Genomic DNA, 15,588 nt, shown 5'->3' on the forward strand with positions numbered 1-15,588 from the left:
CACTGTGCTGTACAGCAGAAATTAACACAACACTGTAAATCAACTATACTTCCAATTAAAAAAATAATAAAATGACCAAAAAACCACAAAAATCCAGACTCAGTCGTGAGGTTAGGTGGCAGGTTCTGAGCTGCATCACTTCCTGGGGCAGAGGGTGTGGGATGCCACCCCTGAACAGAGGCAAAGGTGACCCTTGGTTGGAGCTCATCCTGTTGCCCCCTCCCCTTTCTCCTTCACATGCATAGTTGAGGAAAGAGATAAGGCCTCTTGAATCTTGTGGGACCTTGTGAGCTCCCTTCTGTTACGGTGGGTGGGCCAGAAGCAAGAAAACTTTGCTGACCTTTCATGGGCCATGGAGGAGACCTGGAAGCTTCTACTGGGTGCTCTGTGGAGTTGAGGAGTGAGCTGGGACCCCACACACTGACCTGAACCCTAAACAACACTGTCTACAGTGACACCATCCATGCCTGGCCCAGGGAGTTTGTGGGGAGCCCAGGGTGGGCTCTGCCATCAGGGCAGGGACAGGGCCTCCTGTCTTGTTATCAGTTCCCTGCCCAGAGATTCACGATAAGTGCTTACACCTCAAGAGCGTGGAGGACAGACACCCAAAGCGGGTAGTGAGTGTGGGTGAGGATGCAAGAAGGGGCGCGTCCTCAAGCAGTGGGTGGTGTGTGGGCGCAGGCAGGGGGTGTGGGTTCAGGAGATGCCAGCTGGATGTGTGTAGGATGAAGGGGTTGGGGAAGGACTGGGGATGATACCTATGAAGACGGTGAGCCCCGAAACCTAAGAGTCACGTGCTTTAGGCTGAAGAGTTTGGATTTGCCCCTTGCAGACTGTTCTCTTTTTTTTTTTTTTTTTAATTTTATTTATTTATGGCTGTGTTGGGTCTTCGTTTCTGTGCGAGGGCTTTCTCTAGTTGTGGCAAGTGGGGGGGCCACTCTTCATCGCCGTGCGCGGGCCTCTCACTCTCTTGTTGCAGAGCACAGGCTCCAGACGCGCAGGCTCAGTAGTTGTGGCTCATGGGCCGAGTCGCTCCGCGGCATGTGGGATCCTCCCAGACCAGGGCTCGAACCCGTGTCCCCTGCACTGGCAGGCAGATTCTCAACCACTGCGCCACCAGGGAAGCCCCCAGACTGTTCTCTTTACACCTGTAGAGTAGGTCCAGAGTAATGACGCCCCAGGGACAGGTTAGAAAGGAACATCTCATTTACTCTATCAAGTGGCCGTATTTTGTTTTTAATATTCTTTGCTTATAAATGTATAGGGCAGAGGTATGGAGATCAAATTCCAAAAGGATACAGGAGTAACCTGACTTTGTGTAATTTTATTCTTTTCAAATGAAGCAATTTCCATTAACAAACTGTATGAGAAAGTAACATTAAACTATTATACTCTTGAAAGTTTTATAAAAACACTTTAACAAATGTATATATATTATATATATATATAATCCTTTATAAAACCTTGTTTTGATTTTGAAACATAGAGAATACTTTTTTTTATAAATAACTTTTTAACCCAAGTATTATATGTGTATTGTAGGAAAGAGAGAAGATAAAGTTTAGTGAAAAGAAAACTTTTAAATCTCCATTCCTTTTTTTCAGAGACAGTAGTTGCCATTTCACTGTATATCTCTCCAAAATTCTTTCCATGGTTATGTTTATATTTCTTTGCAGAATATAATTATTCTACCATAATGTTTCAAATGTTTAAATTTAATCTATTTTGAACAGTTTTCATATCAATAACTACATTCAGCAGTGTAATTTTTAGTTTCTAAATATCACAGGACTGTTCCTAAATGTACAACAACTTAACTAGTTTTCTTTCTGTGGGACATTTAGGGTGTTTCCAATGTTTTGCTATTATAAACAACACTACAAAGAACATCCTTGAAAATAAATCAGTGCGCACTTCCTCTCTGATTTCCTAAGGATAAATTTCTAGAAGTGGAATTTTTAGTTTAGAGACTATACACACAGTTTTTTAAAAGGCATTTGAAATGTATTGCCAAATTGTTCATTGGAAAGGTTGTAGCAATTTACGCTCAGGCCAGCAGTACAAGAGAATGGCCATTTGACCAATCCAAAGTGAGAATTTAAGAATTATAACAGGGCAGGTCAAGGAGGAATTGGTCTCTGGGGTCTTGCATGTGATTCCCTTAAAGGAAAATTGAATAAGCCATTACAACCTTGGGCTTAGCGAGGGAAACCAATTAACAGGCACACCAAGGGATACTGGAGAGACTGCACTTCTTTTTGGGCTATCTTCCTAAGATGTCATTTGACCGTTTTTACATGAACCCAGGAACTTTCAGGAAGATGTTTATGTATCATTTTTAGAATATCTGTTTCCACCATTAAGAGAAGAAAATGCCTTCCTAGAATGAACTGATTTCTAGGAAGTAGTTACACCAAAATATAGTCCTTCCAGGTTGTTAAAGGCAAAACAAAACAGAAAGAAGAGTTTGGCTAATACCTAGTGGTGGAATTTATAGGAAATGGCTTGGGGACCCCTGTGGAAGGGAGGGTCTTCTCTCCAAGAGGGCCGTTTAACTGTCCTCTGCAGAGAACCAAGGAAAGAGGACTTGAATTCAGGGCATCCTAAGACCAATATATGATCTGTTCCTGAATAATGAGGAGTCATGACATACCATGAGAAAAAGGAAAAAAAGGACTTTCTATGGAAACATTCTGGAGTTTAGAACATTTTATCCCTGAAAGCAGAATGCTGACCCAATGGCAAAGAGCCATCTGAACTTCAGTGACTTGGACAGAGTTAACATTCCCAATACACATTCGGTTTTCACAGGCTAACAAAATGTTTCCATGTGTTTGGATTACAAAGGAATATGCACAGCTTTCTGTCAACACTGCCATTTGAGCTTTTGTAGATGTTGTGTGCTTTGTAGCAGAACCAGAGTTCTTAGTTTATAGCTTCTACACATGGGGCCTATGACCAGCGATTCTACATCTAGGTACTCACCTAGGCCAGCACTTTCTCAGGCTTAACGTGCACACAGATCAGCTGAGAATCCTATGAAAATATAGACTCTGATTCAGTAGGCCTGTGGCAGCACCTGGGATTCTGCATTTCTAATTAGATCCCATGACCACACTCTGAGTAGTGAAGCCCCAGGGTAGATGGTCTGAACCACTTTAGAATTACCTGGACAGCTTTTAACAACCCTGGTGCTCGGGCTGCCCTCCAGCAGAATTAACTCAGAATCTTCGCGGGTGAGACCAGACATCAGTAGTTTTTTATCTCCCCATGATTCTAATGTGGAACCCAGGCTGTGGACCAATGCAGATTGCTTCACATGTGGGTGGGGAGGGAGACACAGGGGTCTTCATTGATAAGTAAGTTGGGTATATTTGTGGGGGGGGTGGGGATATCCGAGAGAGGCTTAAATGATGAAATATACCTCCATGGATTGACTTGGACACATCTTGAAAATACAGTGCCGAACGCCAAAAGCAAATCAGATACCATTTATGTTAACTTAAAGGCACACAACAATATATATACAGGGGATATGGTAAAAGTATTCAGATGTGTATAGGGATGATGCGTGTATCATTTCAGGATAGTGGGTCCTCCTGGAGTGTCCAGGAGGGGAATAGGTTAGGGATGCATTGTATTGGAGTTGAAAGAATTTCTTTCTATTAAAAAAGATATGAAAAAGTAGGGAATGAACAAAAGAAGGGAGGGAGGGGGAGGCAGAAAGAGAGTGAGAAAGAAAAAGAAAGGAAAGAAGGAAGGATGGGAGGGAGGGAGAAAGGGAGGAGAATTCTGGTGACCGTGGCTGGCTGGCTGTTTCTCACTGTTACTGCTACTGACCCTGGAAACCGAAAATGTATCCCAACAGCACATCGCATGCCCATTCTTGAGCAGCCTGAAACATTAGTAAGACCAAACAAGCTTCTAAAACTATTAGCTAGAAAGCAATTCAAAAGGGTGATGTATTCCCACAGCAGATATTTTCACTCACGATGATCTGAGTATCGTGGCACGCCTGCCTTCTATGAGCCTGTCCAGAGGACCCAGACCAAGGCTTTCATTTCACATGGGAAACAGACACAGAAAGGAGAAGCAGCCTCTGGAGGCTGCAGCATTGAGAGACCCTGGGATCAGGACTCTGGGCTCCTGCTCCTTTGCCCAGGTGTCTCTGTGCTCAGGGACCCCAGGGAGGAGCCCCGTCTGCTGGCGAGGCGCCCTGGGTACCCCTCCACCCAGGCTGTTTGTGTGGGGTAGTCCCAACTTGTGTTTCCGTTGGGGATCACCTGCTCCTTTTCCCCAGAGACCTGCTCTCCTGGTCATACAGGGGTCCCCTCCCATACGTGGCAGCAAAGCGTGATGACACCGCCTGCATCCTGTGGGGTGTTTGTGCCCCAGCTGTGGAATGTGAGAGCCCCCCAGCCAGCTTGCCTCCTGCAGGTGTGAGTTAGTTGCAAAACCAAGTTCTCTGCTGGAAAAGCATGTAACTGACGGCTCTCTCTTAGAAACACTAGCTCCTGGGAAGTGCTAGGGTTCTGGTTGACCTACACATCATCTCCAATTCTGTGGTCAGTATTTTTCAGTATTTCATACAAATACTGTATGGGTTTTTTTTTTTTTGGTAATCTGTAATTAACATCTTCCTGATATGTGTTGCTCTTATTTCATATAAAGATACCAGTAGTTTTCTGAGGAAAGAAAGTTTTCATTTATTCTTATCCATTTTATCCCATTCTTTTTAAAATTGAAGTATAGTTGATTTACAATGTTGTGTTAGTTTCAGGTATACAGCAAAGTGATTCATATATATATACACACACACACATATTTTTATATGAATAAATGAATAAATAAAAATTAAAAGAAACTAATAAAAAGAAAATCCCATCCCTACAGGAAACTTTAGATTATCTGAGCAACAAAAGGGCAGGTGGTGTGAATAATCCTAAACTTCCAGAACAATTCACTTTAAAGACAATGATCTCTGACTGTGAGTCAGTTGGTCTTCCCCAGACAGTCTCCTTGGACTGGTCCCTGAGCCTGGCTTGAGGCTGTGCTTCTGGAAGAGTGGGAGGGGATGCTCTGGAAAGCTATGGCTGGTGGGAGATCCCACCTGGGATATGGCTCTACCCCAGAAATTTGTCTTCCGGAGTTGACCAAATACGCTTCCATCCCCTTTCAGATCCTATGCTATGGAGTACGGACCATGTCCGGCAGTGGCTGGAGTGGGCAGTGAAAGAATATGGCCTTCCGGACGTCGACATCTTATTGTTCCAGAATATTGACGGGAAGGAGCTGTGCAAGATGACCAAAGACGACTTTCAGAGGCTCACCCCGAGCTACAACGCTGACATCCTTCTGTCGCATCTCCACTACCTCAGAGAGAGTAAGGCAGTCCCTGCTCCCACAGAGAGCAAAGAGGTCCTTGTTAACATAAGATGCGAGGGTTCAGCCCAGTTGCCGACAGCATCTTGCTGCCCTAACCCAATTCCCATTAGGATCTGAGAGAATGCTTATAAGTGATGACTTAGGTGATTGCGTAATGAGAAGTAGTCAGTGCTTTTACGAGAAGTGGCAAAGTCAACTACCATTCAGCTGCCTCCTCCAGGGTCCCCCAGCCAAGAAGATCATATGCCAAAGGGAAACAGAGCTTTATCTGGTCACACATTATTTCATCTCTATGATGCCCAAATAGAAATAGAAACATTATGGAAAGGCTCCTACTTGATGGGAATTGTGGAGTTTATCTTCCCTAAAGCCAAACCAAGCTCCCCTTCGTATCCCACTGGAACACAAAATGAGGAACATTTTCACTTGGTATCTTGAGATGTGGCTTAGCCTGTCACAATGGGAATGGCGTCTTGGCAATGAGAGGCATGAATCCACAGAGTCTGCTGCATGCTTTAATATTTCCAATGTCAAGCATGATCAGAAGGAGATAGTAGAGATAGTGCAACAGTGGGTGGTGTGAACTCTTTGGTGTAAATGCTTTGCTTGGCATCCCAACCACTTCTTCCCTGAATTCAATATGGATCCCCATCTAGGTTTTAACATGCTAACCAGTAGCAGGGCCATGGAGAGATTTCCAAGCAGCCCATGATAATAGGGTGGGGAGTGGGGTGGATGTTTTCCTTCTTTTTCTTCTTCTTTTTTTTTTTTTCAAGGAAGGTAATTCTCTCTCTCTTTTTTCATTTGGATGTTGCTTTTTGTTTTGTTTTGTAGCACCTCTTCCACATTTGACTTCAGATGATGTTGATAAAGCCTTACAAAACTCTCCACGGTTAATGCATGCTAGAAACACAGGTAATGCTGGCCCTGCCCCTTCCCCCCAGGACAAGTGTAGGGCTCTGTTTACAGGTTGCATGCTTTACAGGTAGAATGTGGGACAGTCAGTGCATCAGGAAGGCAGAAGTCAGAGGTGGATGGTTGAGGGGTCCTTGGTAGGTTGAGGCTGTGTGTTGGCGGTACCACAGCCTCAAGGCAGGAGGCACTCTTTGGTCTCTGAACACTCCCCCGCTTCCCTTGCCAGTCAAAGGATTTCTTTCAACCAGGAGATGTGCAGAATTAGCCTTCAGCCACAGCCTTAGCTCACATTTGCTGGATTACAGTCTGCTGCTGTTAGTCCTCAAATATGCTCTGTGCTAACTGTAGAAACTAAAAGCATGTTCCATATAAAGGGGCCCTTAGCATGCTCCTTTTTTCTTCTTTTCCTTTTAAAATTTTTATTCTTAAAGGAATGTTTACTAGGACAAGCAGGAGTTTTGCTTTCCCCTTTTTGCTAAAGTTTTAGGCCATTCAACTTGACTTGAATCTTCTTGCACAGTCTTTGTACATTTGCAAAAGGCAGTAGGAGGGAATGTCGGTTACTTTTGGGGAGCTTTTGTTGTGAGGGAAACTGTGTTATGACTTCGGAAGATTTGAAATTAGTGACTAACTAAATACCTGCTATTCTATGTCTAACCATTGATTCTACATTTTGTTTATTTATCTATTTTGGGTTTTTTTGCCTGAGCCTGATAGAGTTTAACGTGATGCTTCTTCCTGGCTAACCCTCCTCCCTCCCCTCCTAGTAAAGGCTGAGAGTAGAGGCTGGGCTTTCTGTGGATGAATGTGGTCCTGGTCACACCCATTTCCTCCCTGGTGATGGAGACACTTACAGAAGCATGGCCGCAGGCTGCTCACCCCACTGTTATCAGCCTGCAGGGACCGTCTGCCACCACCAGGCTAGGGAGAAAACCATCTAGTGTTGGAAAGACTTCAGTAACCCCTCATAGGCAAGCCAGCCAATTCATGATCAGCCCTCACATAGGAATACAGCCATTTTCCAAATACTTGCCATGTTATTTTTAAATGTATGATGTGAGTGAGTCCAGGCTTGAGTATTACAGAGGGATTGCTAGTTGATCTCCAATAGCCAGAATGTTGTGCTTTTAATCTGAAATTTAAAAAAAAATTGCTTTGAGTCAATAATACACTTTTTCAATGTAGGTTACACAATCAGCCTATTAATGACCTTGTGGCCAGAAATAGCAAGCACCTTAGACAAAGTAATTCCCCTCCCTTAGGAAATGCCTTGGAGATACACACACTTTCTGATAATTTCTTAGTCATTTAAAAAATTTTTAGCAGAGGATGGAAGTGTCAGGAAAGCTCTGACTTCATTATTTTTCCTATTAAACATAGAAGCAATCGAAAAGCAGGACAACAAATTCCAAACGGACTGACCTGTGAAAAGAGAATCATTTCCACTAACAATTTGAGAATTGATGGAGAGAGAGAAAGGGAAAATGTGCATCTGAACAGAGATACGGATTAATTTTTAAAAAGATCCATAGATTCTTTGGCAAAATATTTATCATTCTTTGGTACTACTTTCCAAGGGCTCTGTTAAGTGTTTTATGGGTTTTATACAATTTGAAAATTAAAACATCCACCATAGAATTGTTTTAGTAAAATGAGCTTGCAGGGGGATGGGCAGACCCACAGATGGGCTTCAGGAGGAAGCTGTAAAATCAAAACACAAGACGCCTTGTGCCAAGTGGGGCACAGAGAGAGTCACATCTCTTCCATCTTCAGCATCTGTTTCTGACCCGTGTGCTAGTCCCTTCTCCCGAAGTCTGGCGTGGCAGGTTCTAGTAGGCCACCTCCCTTGGTTGTCACGGGGCAAAGTAGATGAGGCGCTGTTGCTGAGATCAGATCAACGACCACAGCAAAAGACCTTCACATGTTTTGTCTTTCCTTTTGTCTGCAGGGGGTGCAGCTTTTATTTTCCCAAATACTTCAGTATATCCTGAAGCTACGCAAAGAATTACAACTAGGCCAGGTACGAAAACACCCCTGTGTAATCTCTTTATTGAGAGACATCCCAGGATGTCCTGTGAGATCCGTGACCTACGTCACGAGACACAAAGACAGCTGATCTTGGATCGGACCTCTAAACAGTCTTATTCTGCCTCTGTGGATCTGGCGCCTAGAATCAGACCGTTCCATTCAGAGCTCACGCGAACAGTCCCTGAACTGTGGGATTATAAGCAGGTCAGCCCCTTCACTAGCTGCTCTCAAAGACAGATGGGCCAAGAAGGCATCCTGGATGCCTGGCGATAAGGAATCCATCTGGTTTCGAGTTTACAGAAGGACATAAGTGTAATCTATCCGTCCTCAAGGCACAGCACAGAGCAGGAGGCAGCCCCCTAACACTAGTGACTGGTTCCCAGCTGTCACGAGAGCCAGTCTTTCAGAGCAGAAGCATGTAATCAATCATATTTACACCTGAGTCTTACTTTGTGTCTTTCCCGATGACTTGATTAGGTTATTAATTTACGCGTCATTCACGAAAAGAATCACTATTTATCAAGTGTCTGTTAGTGCCAAGCACGATGTTAGATTCTGGGAATCTAAGGATGAACCAGACTTTAGAAAGCTTCCTGTCTTCAGAAAGCTGGGCTGTTCATTCCACAGTTATCCATGGAGCCTCCTGAGTGCCAGCCACGGGGGTGCAGCAGAGAACAAGCCCACAGGCACACAACCTAAAGCTCTAGATGTTTCTAGATGTAAAGCCACCTAGAGCCAGAAACATCACACACATACACATTTAACCTTACGGGCTAGGTACCTAGAGCCGGAGAGACAGATATGGATGTTTAACCTAAAGCACTGATTTTATAGTAGAGGCAACACCTCTAACGACAGAGGCTGTGGGAACAGGAGGGGAAAGGAATTCATCCCTCCGTGAAAGGGGGAAGGAAGCGTTGCAGAGGAAGGACCATATGCCAGAGGAGGATTAGGTGTTGCCAGGTGGAGAAGGAGGGGGTGACATTGGGCAAGCATGGCTCAAACATCTGTCCCCTCGCTGGGATGTGCAACCCCATGAACTGGATGACACATGCCAGCCTCACAGCTGAGGAATCGTGATTAGGGCTGTGGGATGGTTTTTCGCTATTCACACGTGGATCTAGAACTGACATCTTCTTAGACCCAAGCTGTTGCTCTTGGACGTCTGTCACGTGTCCAGGCTGCCCAAGTCCTAGTTTGAACTGGTCCCAGGCACTAAGCTTGGCGCTGCTGTTTCTTCCCAGTGAAAAAGACAGGGGGGCCAGTGAGCTAAATAGCCCGGGTGAAGATGCTTCTCGGAGCTTTTCTCACCCCGACACAGCCCTGGTACTGCGACTTCAGGCTGGCGATTTTCTATCCTCTAACCTCATAAAGTCTGCCACCGTTCCTCCTGGGAAGCATAGTGGAAAGTCTTGGCGATAGTGCTTAGTTACCTCTGACACAGGCCATTTGATCGTGGACAAGACCCAGGGTCTGGAGTGAACTAGATTGACCCTAAAGGAACCCGCCGTGGGTACTGAGAAAGGACAATGAAAGTGCATGTGTCACACTAGCTCTAGACATTCCTGAGTTTACCGCCAGTAAATGGTCCCTTGGGAGGACATGGGAAGTGTAGGAAAATCACAATGGTTTTGTGAGTGTTTTAAAGAAGTTTCCATACATACTCACAGAAGTCAAAGCTATCTGTGAAACATTTGGCCATGGGTTGCTTATTTGTTTGTTTGTTTGAAGCAATTTCATGGATGCCTCTAGTTGCAAAAGCCAGGGATTGTGAGCTGGTGTCAGGGCTGTGTGGCCGCATGAGTTCGTTCAACATGATGGTCGGAGCAGCCGGCCGGCTGCCTGTTGCTTCATAGACGGAACAATGGGTCCTGGAGCTCCTTTCCTCCCTATTTGAGGATATGGTGGATTTGGAAGATACGGCGCGTCCAGGTGTCAGAGAGGAGAGTGGCCTGGAGGACTCTGGCTGGGACACCGCTCTGTGCTTCAGCCCAGGGGGAGACAAGGGTGGCAAATGCTAATTCACCTAGCAAACCCCTGATAATGCTCTTTTCTTGGGTCTGTCATTCGAGTGTGACTTGGAAGAGACTTGATTTGTACTAAAATATGTGTTTTGATGATTGCTGCTGTGATTCTGAAAGAGGATACAAATATTAGTGTCTGAGCTACAAAGAATTGAACATCAGAGTGAATGAGCCAGAGAACGGTTTGCTGTCAGCCAGACTGAGGGATTCAAACTTGGAGAATAGACTTGTTTGTATACCTTGCGTGGACCAGTGATCAACCTTGCAGGAATGGTCTTGTGAGTGTGAAAGCTTATAACGGTGCAGTTGGAGAAGTTTGTGATGGGTCAGGGGGGATGGGTGTTGCAGATCACGGGGGGAAGGGGTCACTGGGAATCTGACCGTGTCCCTTTGGTTGGTGGGTATCTGACTGCTTTCAGAAGAGCTGGTTGCTGACTTTCCTTGGGAGAGGTCCTTGGGTCCTTGGGGACAGAGACCCAAGTTCCCGTTCCCCTGCACTCTTGGTTTGCTGATGGACACTCTTGGTGTCCACCCACTTCTCTAATCCCACGTCCACGGAGACAGAGGACTCCTTCCTCCCACCTGTGTCATCCTGCTGAGTCCAGCTTCCCAGTGTTCCCTCCCCACTTCCTTCCTTTCCTTCCTCCTCAAGTAACCACCCCCGTCTACCTTTTCTTCTTGTCATGGCCCAGCTTCCCAAAAAGATCATTTATTCCAGAGTCCCCTTACTGCCGGCCCTGTCGTTTCAGTTTCGCCCCCCCACCAATTGTCTGGGACTGTTCAGTGACCTTACAGGATAACACATGATGGACAATATACTCTTTTGTTCATGCCTCATCCCCTCTATGCTTGTTCCTATTAATTTTATCCAAATTTTCCTGATTCAAAATGCACCCTCTTTCATGATCCCTTTGTTGAATTAGCATTTAGATGAGTCTCTCCTCTCCTCTTAGAAAGTGCTAGCACATAGGCAGATCCGTTTACGTTCTTTTTTTATGATCGAATTTCATGGTGTCGCATGTGTTTCTTGGGTAGTCAGTTATTATGACCAGAAGCCCTTTCCCCATCTCCCCTGTAAACACCCTCCTTCTTTGCTGAACACATGCTTTTTGACCATGAACACATGGCCATGGCCCCTTGAGGCCTCAAGTGGCATAAACAGAGACAGGTCTGGCTCAGAGAAACGTGCAAGCTGGTTTTTGACCTCATGATGTGAACCGTGCCTGGCATCCTAGGAGAAGTGTATGTGAAAGCTCTGGTGTGTGCCCAGGACGATCTGTAACCCCGCCTTCTCCTCCTCCATCACCGTGGTAATCCACGCACCATGATACGCATCTAGGATTTTATCGAAGGAGACTGGAGACTTGGGTCTGCAAGTGCAGCCTTGACTTTCCCTTTTCAGCTGGTGCTCCTCAAGGGTTTCTCGGAATCTGAAATGATTCCTCCTTTGGAGTTTGCAGCTCAGTGCCATTCAGCATCTCCAGTCATAGCAAGATGACACAGCCGATGCACTGTCTCCTCAGTTAAGTAAAGCCTCTATCACAGCAAGTGGCTGAAAATGCATTCTTGGCTTTGCCCTAACTGTACTCTAACCACAGATCTGTACATCTGTACCCCTAGTTGAAAAGGGAAGGCAAAAGGCCCCCAGATCTCCATGTCTTTGACAGAGGAGTTTAGAAGACTGTAGGGAGAGCTGGAGGAAAACAAGGGAGAGTGATTTAATCATGTTAGTAGGCTTGACCCTGAAAATTGCTTGCATTAAATAGGGGTTTATAGATTGGTTTAGGTCAATAGCTCTCGGTCTTTGTCTTTGCCATTAGCATCGAAGTTCATTGAGAGCTGGCAAAATTCAACCTTTCACATCCAGTGCGACCAGGGACCTCTAGAGTTACTTTGAAAATGTGGCATGGATCCCCAAAATGAGGATAAGCTCTCCCATGATCCAAGTTCTGGTCCTTCAAACAAATAAAGTGGTGGGTGGATGTCAAGACGGCTAGTGGGCTGTTCTTCAGTAATCTTGATGAAAGGAGAGTGTAAAATTTGGTGAACGTAATCCTGCAGGAAGGGCAGCAAGGATGCTTGCTTACATCATTGATGTCTAGGGAAGGGAGTGGTTGGGGGAAGGAGTCTCATTCAGAATCAGGAACTGATCTTGACTCCCAGAAAATAAACGAAGGTGCTGGGGTGGAGGGAGCCAACACCAGTCAAACTCCCTATTTGTAGTTTTCATGGTCTTTGGTCTAGATCATGGCATATAGCGTACTTCTTTGGTAACCCTCAGCTGCCTGTGAAATGACTTTTATAAAGTTCAGTTTTAAAACACAGTCTGTTACAGAAAAAAAATAGCAGAACCCATGCCAGAAAGCAGCCTTCCCTGACACAGGACCTTCTGCCAAGTGTATGAGTTAATGACCTTGAAGATTAAAGTTGAAGAGAAATGGAGAGTGGATTGAAATGACCACCAAAAATGAAATGTAAACTGTGTTCTTACTAGAAGTCTTATGATCTACTCTCCATAAGGGGCAAATAGCAAATGTACACAGAGTAATAATTTTTCAAGGAGCCAAAAAGCAGAACTGCTCAAAGCTGGCTCTGCTTTGAGGTGTTGTAGCTGCTGACAGGGTCACTGAGATGATTGTCACCCATCTCAGCAAGCCTTAGTTCAACATTCCCCAATGTCACATCCCACAGGAGCGGGGGGGGGGGGGGCTTGGTGCCCATGGCATGTGATCGGTAGCTGATAAGAGAACACTGGAGCAGAATTCCATGAACAAAAACAAAAGCCCACTTATCTTCCATGGCAATATGTTCATGAACACATTAATCATTGTTCATATAAACATCTCCAGTTCTTGGCAAAAAATCAGACTTGGAGTTGTTTAGGTCCTGACTGATTTTCAAGGGAAGATGAGACACACAATACTCAACATTTTGATGAGGTTACACACTCTGAGAAGGACTTTATGAATTAAGAGTTTCAAAATATTTTCCTGTTAGTAGTTTGGTGTTTGATTTCTTCCAGTCACATTTCATGGGCAATGTCTTTATGTTTAAAGTAGTAACAGACTAACTACTGACACTTGCTATTAATTCCATTTCTCATATTTCAGGTAAAAGCATTCAATCTAGAACTCTTTCCACACATTTATTTGTATTAACACACTCAGACAGCATTTCTGAAATCCTTATCTGTAGGAACACATATTTTTAGAAAAGAATAATGGAAATTGTCTAGAACAGGCTTTCTCAAACTTCAGTGTACACCCAAGTCAAATGGGACCTTGTTAAAATACAGATTCTTTTTTTTTTTTTAATTAATTAATTAATTTATTTATTTATGGCCGTGTTGGGTCTTCGTTTCTGTGCGAGGGCTTTCTCTAGTTGCGGCAAGCGGGGGCCACTCTTCATCGCGGTGCGCGGGCGTATCATTATCGTGGCCTCTCTTGTTGCGGAGCACAGGTTCCAGACGTGCAGGCTCAGTAGCTGTGGCTCACGGGCCTAGTTGCTCCGTGGCATGTGGGATCCTCCCAGACCAGGGCTCGAACTCGTGTCCCCTGCATTGGCAGGCAGATTCTCAACCACTGCACCACCAGGGAAGCCCCGAGATTCTTTTTTTTAATTGAAGTATAGTTGATTTACAATATCATGTTAGTTTCAGATGTACAGCAAAATGATTCAGTTTTATATATACATATAAAACTGTGTATATATATATATATATATATGTATATATATTTTTTCTTTTTCAGATTCTTTTCTCTTATAGGTTATTACAAAATATTGACTATAGTTCCCCGTGCTATACAGTAGGTCCTTGTTGGTTATCTATTTTATTTATAGTAGTGAGTATATGTTAATCCCAAACTCCTGATTTATCCCTCCCCCCCTTTAGTAACCATAAGTTTGTTTTCTGTGTCTGTTTTATATATAAGCTCATTTGTATCATTTTTTTTGTTGTTTTCTGTTTTGTATATAAGCTCATTTGTATCATATTTTTTAGATCCCACATATAAGCGATATCATGATATTTGTCTTTCTCTGTCTGGCTTACTTCACTTAGTATGATCATCTCTAGGTCCAGACATGTTGCTGCAAATGGCATTATTTCATTCTTTTTTATGTCTGAGTAATATTCCATGTGTACATGTACCACATCTTCTTTATCCATTCCTCTGTTGATGGACATTTAGGTTGCTTCCATGTCTTGGCTATTGTAAACAGTGCTGCAATGAACAGTGGGGGTGCCTGTATCTTTTCTAATTATGGTTTTCTTCAGATATATGCCCAGGAGTGTGATTGCAAGATCATATGGTAGCTCTATTTTTTTTTTTGTTTACCAGAATCTGGTAAAATGCAGATTCTGATTCAGTAGATCTAGAGTGAGGTTCTGCATTTCTAATGAGCTCCCAGACATTGCCAATATTGCTGGTCTGCGGAGAAGCAAGGACCTAGAACATATTTCTGGATTCTCTTGCTTTTTCACTTGGTAGACAGAAGCCCCACATTGATACGGCTGTCTGCTCCTAAAGTAGGGGAGATGCTGTTACAGTTGCCCTGCTAGTAGATTTTTCTTTCTGAAACAATTCTCAAATTGAAACTCTGCCTAACCATTTTCTAGACAAAATGCAACTAGATGAGAATCTATGTGCAAGTGCTCCCAGCGACTTAAGTTGAAAGTTAGTTGTAAATTGATAGCGACTGCAGATTTAATTCCCATGTGTAACCTCAACACCAGAAAAGTGAGAATCTGAGGAACTGGGTGGGAAATGCTTACAGTCCAAAAATACAGAAATGCCAGTGGAGAGGGAGTGGTGAGCAATAGAAGAGTTTCAAAAGAAAAATTATCGAACTCAACCAAAGCTCTGGAGGGTAGGATTTCACAGACCACACTAGTCGAGATGCTTGTAGCCAAACAGACCAAATAAATTAAGGCAATTCTGCGTTGGATTTCACGTTGCATTTCATTGCTGTTCTCTCTGGGATATGAAACTAGGAAGAGACATGTCTTCTGCAACACAGTCAACAAGCTTTTTCAAGATTGACCCACCAAACTGCCAATTTTAAACAAAGTTTAAAATCTCTCCAAGTGAGATTTTATAGTCATCTCCAGGTGACTGGCAGCAGAACACCTGCTGAAGTACCTGGCTATGGCTTTCAGCTGGCCCAGAATGACACATGGCATTGGACCGAGACCCGTCAATCCAAGAAGTCGTAGTTTTGAAATCGTTCTGTAATA

The 15,588-nt window shown here is 44.1% G+C and overlaps 1 protein-coding gene across 7 annotated transcripts in view; it reads left to right on the plus strand.

Moving 5' to 3' along the window:
• The window catches only part of ERG (ETS transcription factor ERG), a 280,293-nt gene that overhangs the window by 252,152 nt on the left and 12,553 nt on the right, over positions 1–15,588 (plus strand). For 5 of the 7 annotated variants that reach the window (XM_082393011.1, XM_082393012.1, XM_082393013.1 and 2 more), the window contains exons 6-8: positions 5,180–5,383; positions 6,220–6,300; positions 8,249–8,320. In XM_082393011.1, coding sequence (XP_082249137.1) covers positions 5,180–5,383; positions 6,220–6,300; positions 8,249–8,320 — 357 coding nt within the window. The remainder of the gene's footprint in view (positions 1–5,179; positions 5,384–6,219; positions 6,301–8,248; positions 8,321–15,588) is intronic. The other 2 variants (XM_082393016.1, XM_082393017.1) reach the window with 2 other exon arrangements.

This window comes from Balaenoptera borealis (genome assembly GCF_965194805.1).
Source record: "Balaenoptera borealis genome assembly, chromosome: 5".
In the NCBI taxonomy this organism is placed as follows: Eukaryota; Metazoa; Chordata; class Mammalia; order Artiodactyla; family Balaenopteridae; genus Balaenoptera; species Balaenoptera borealis.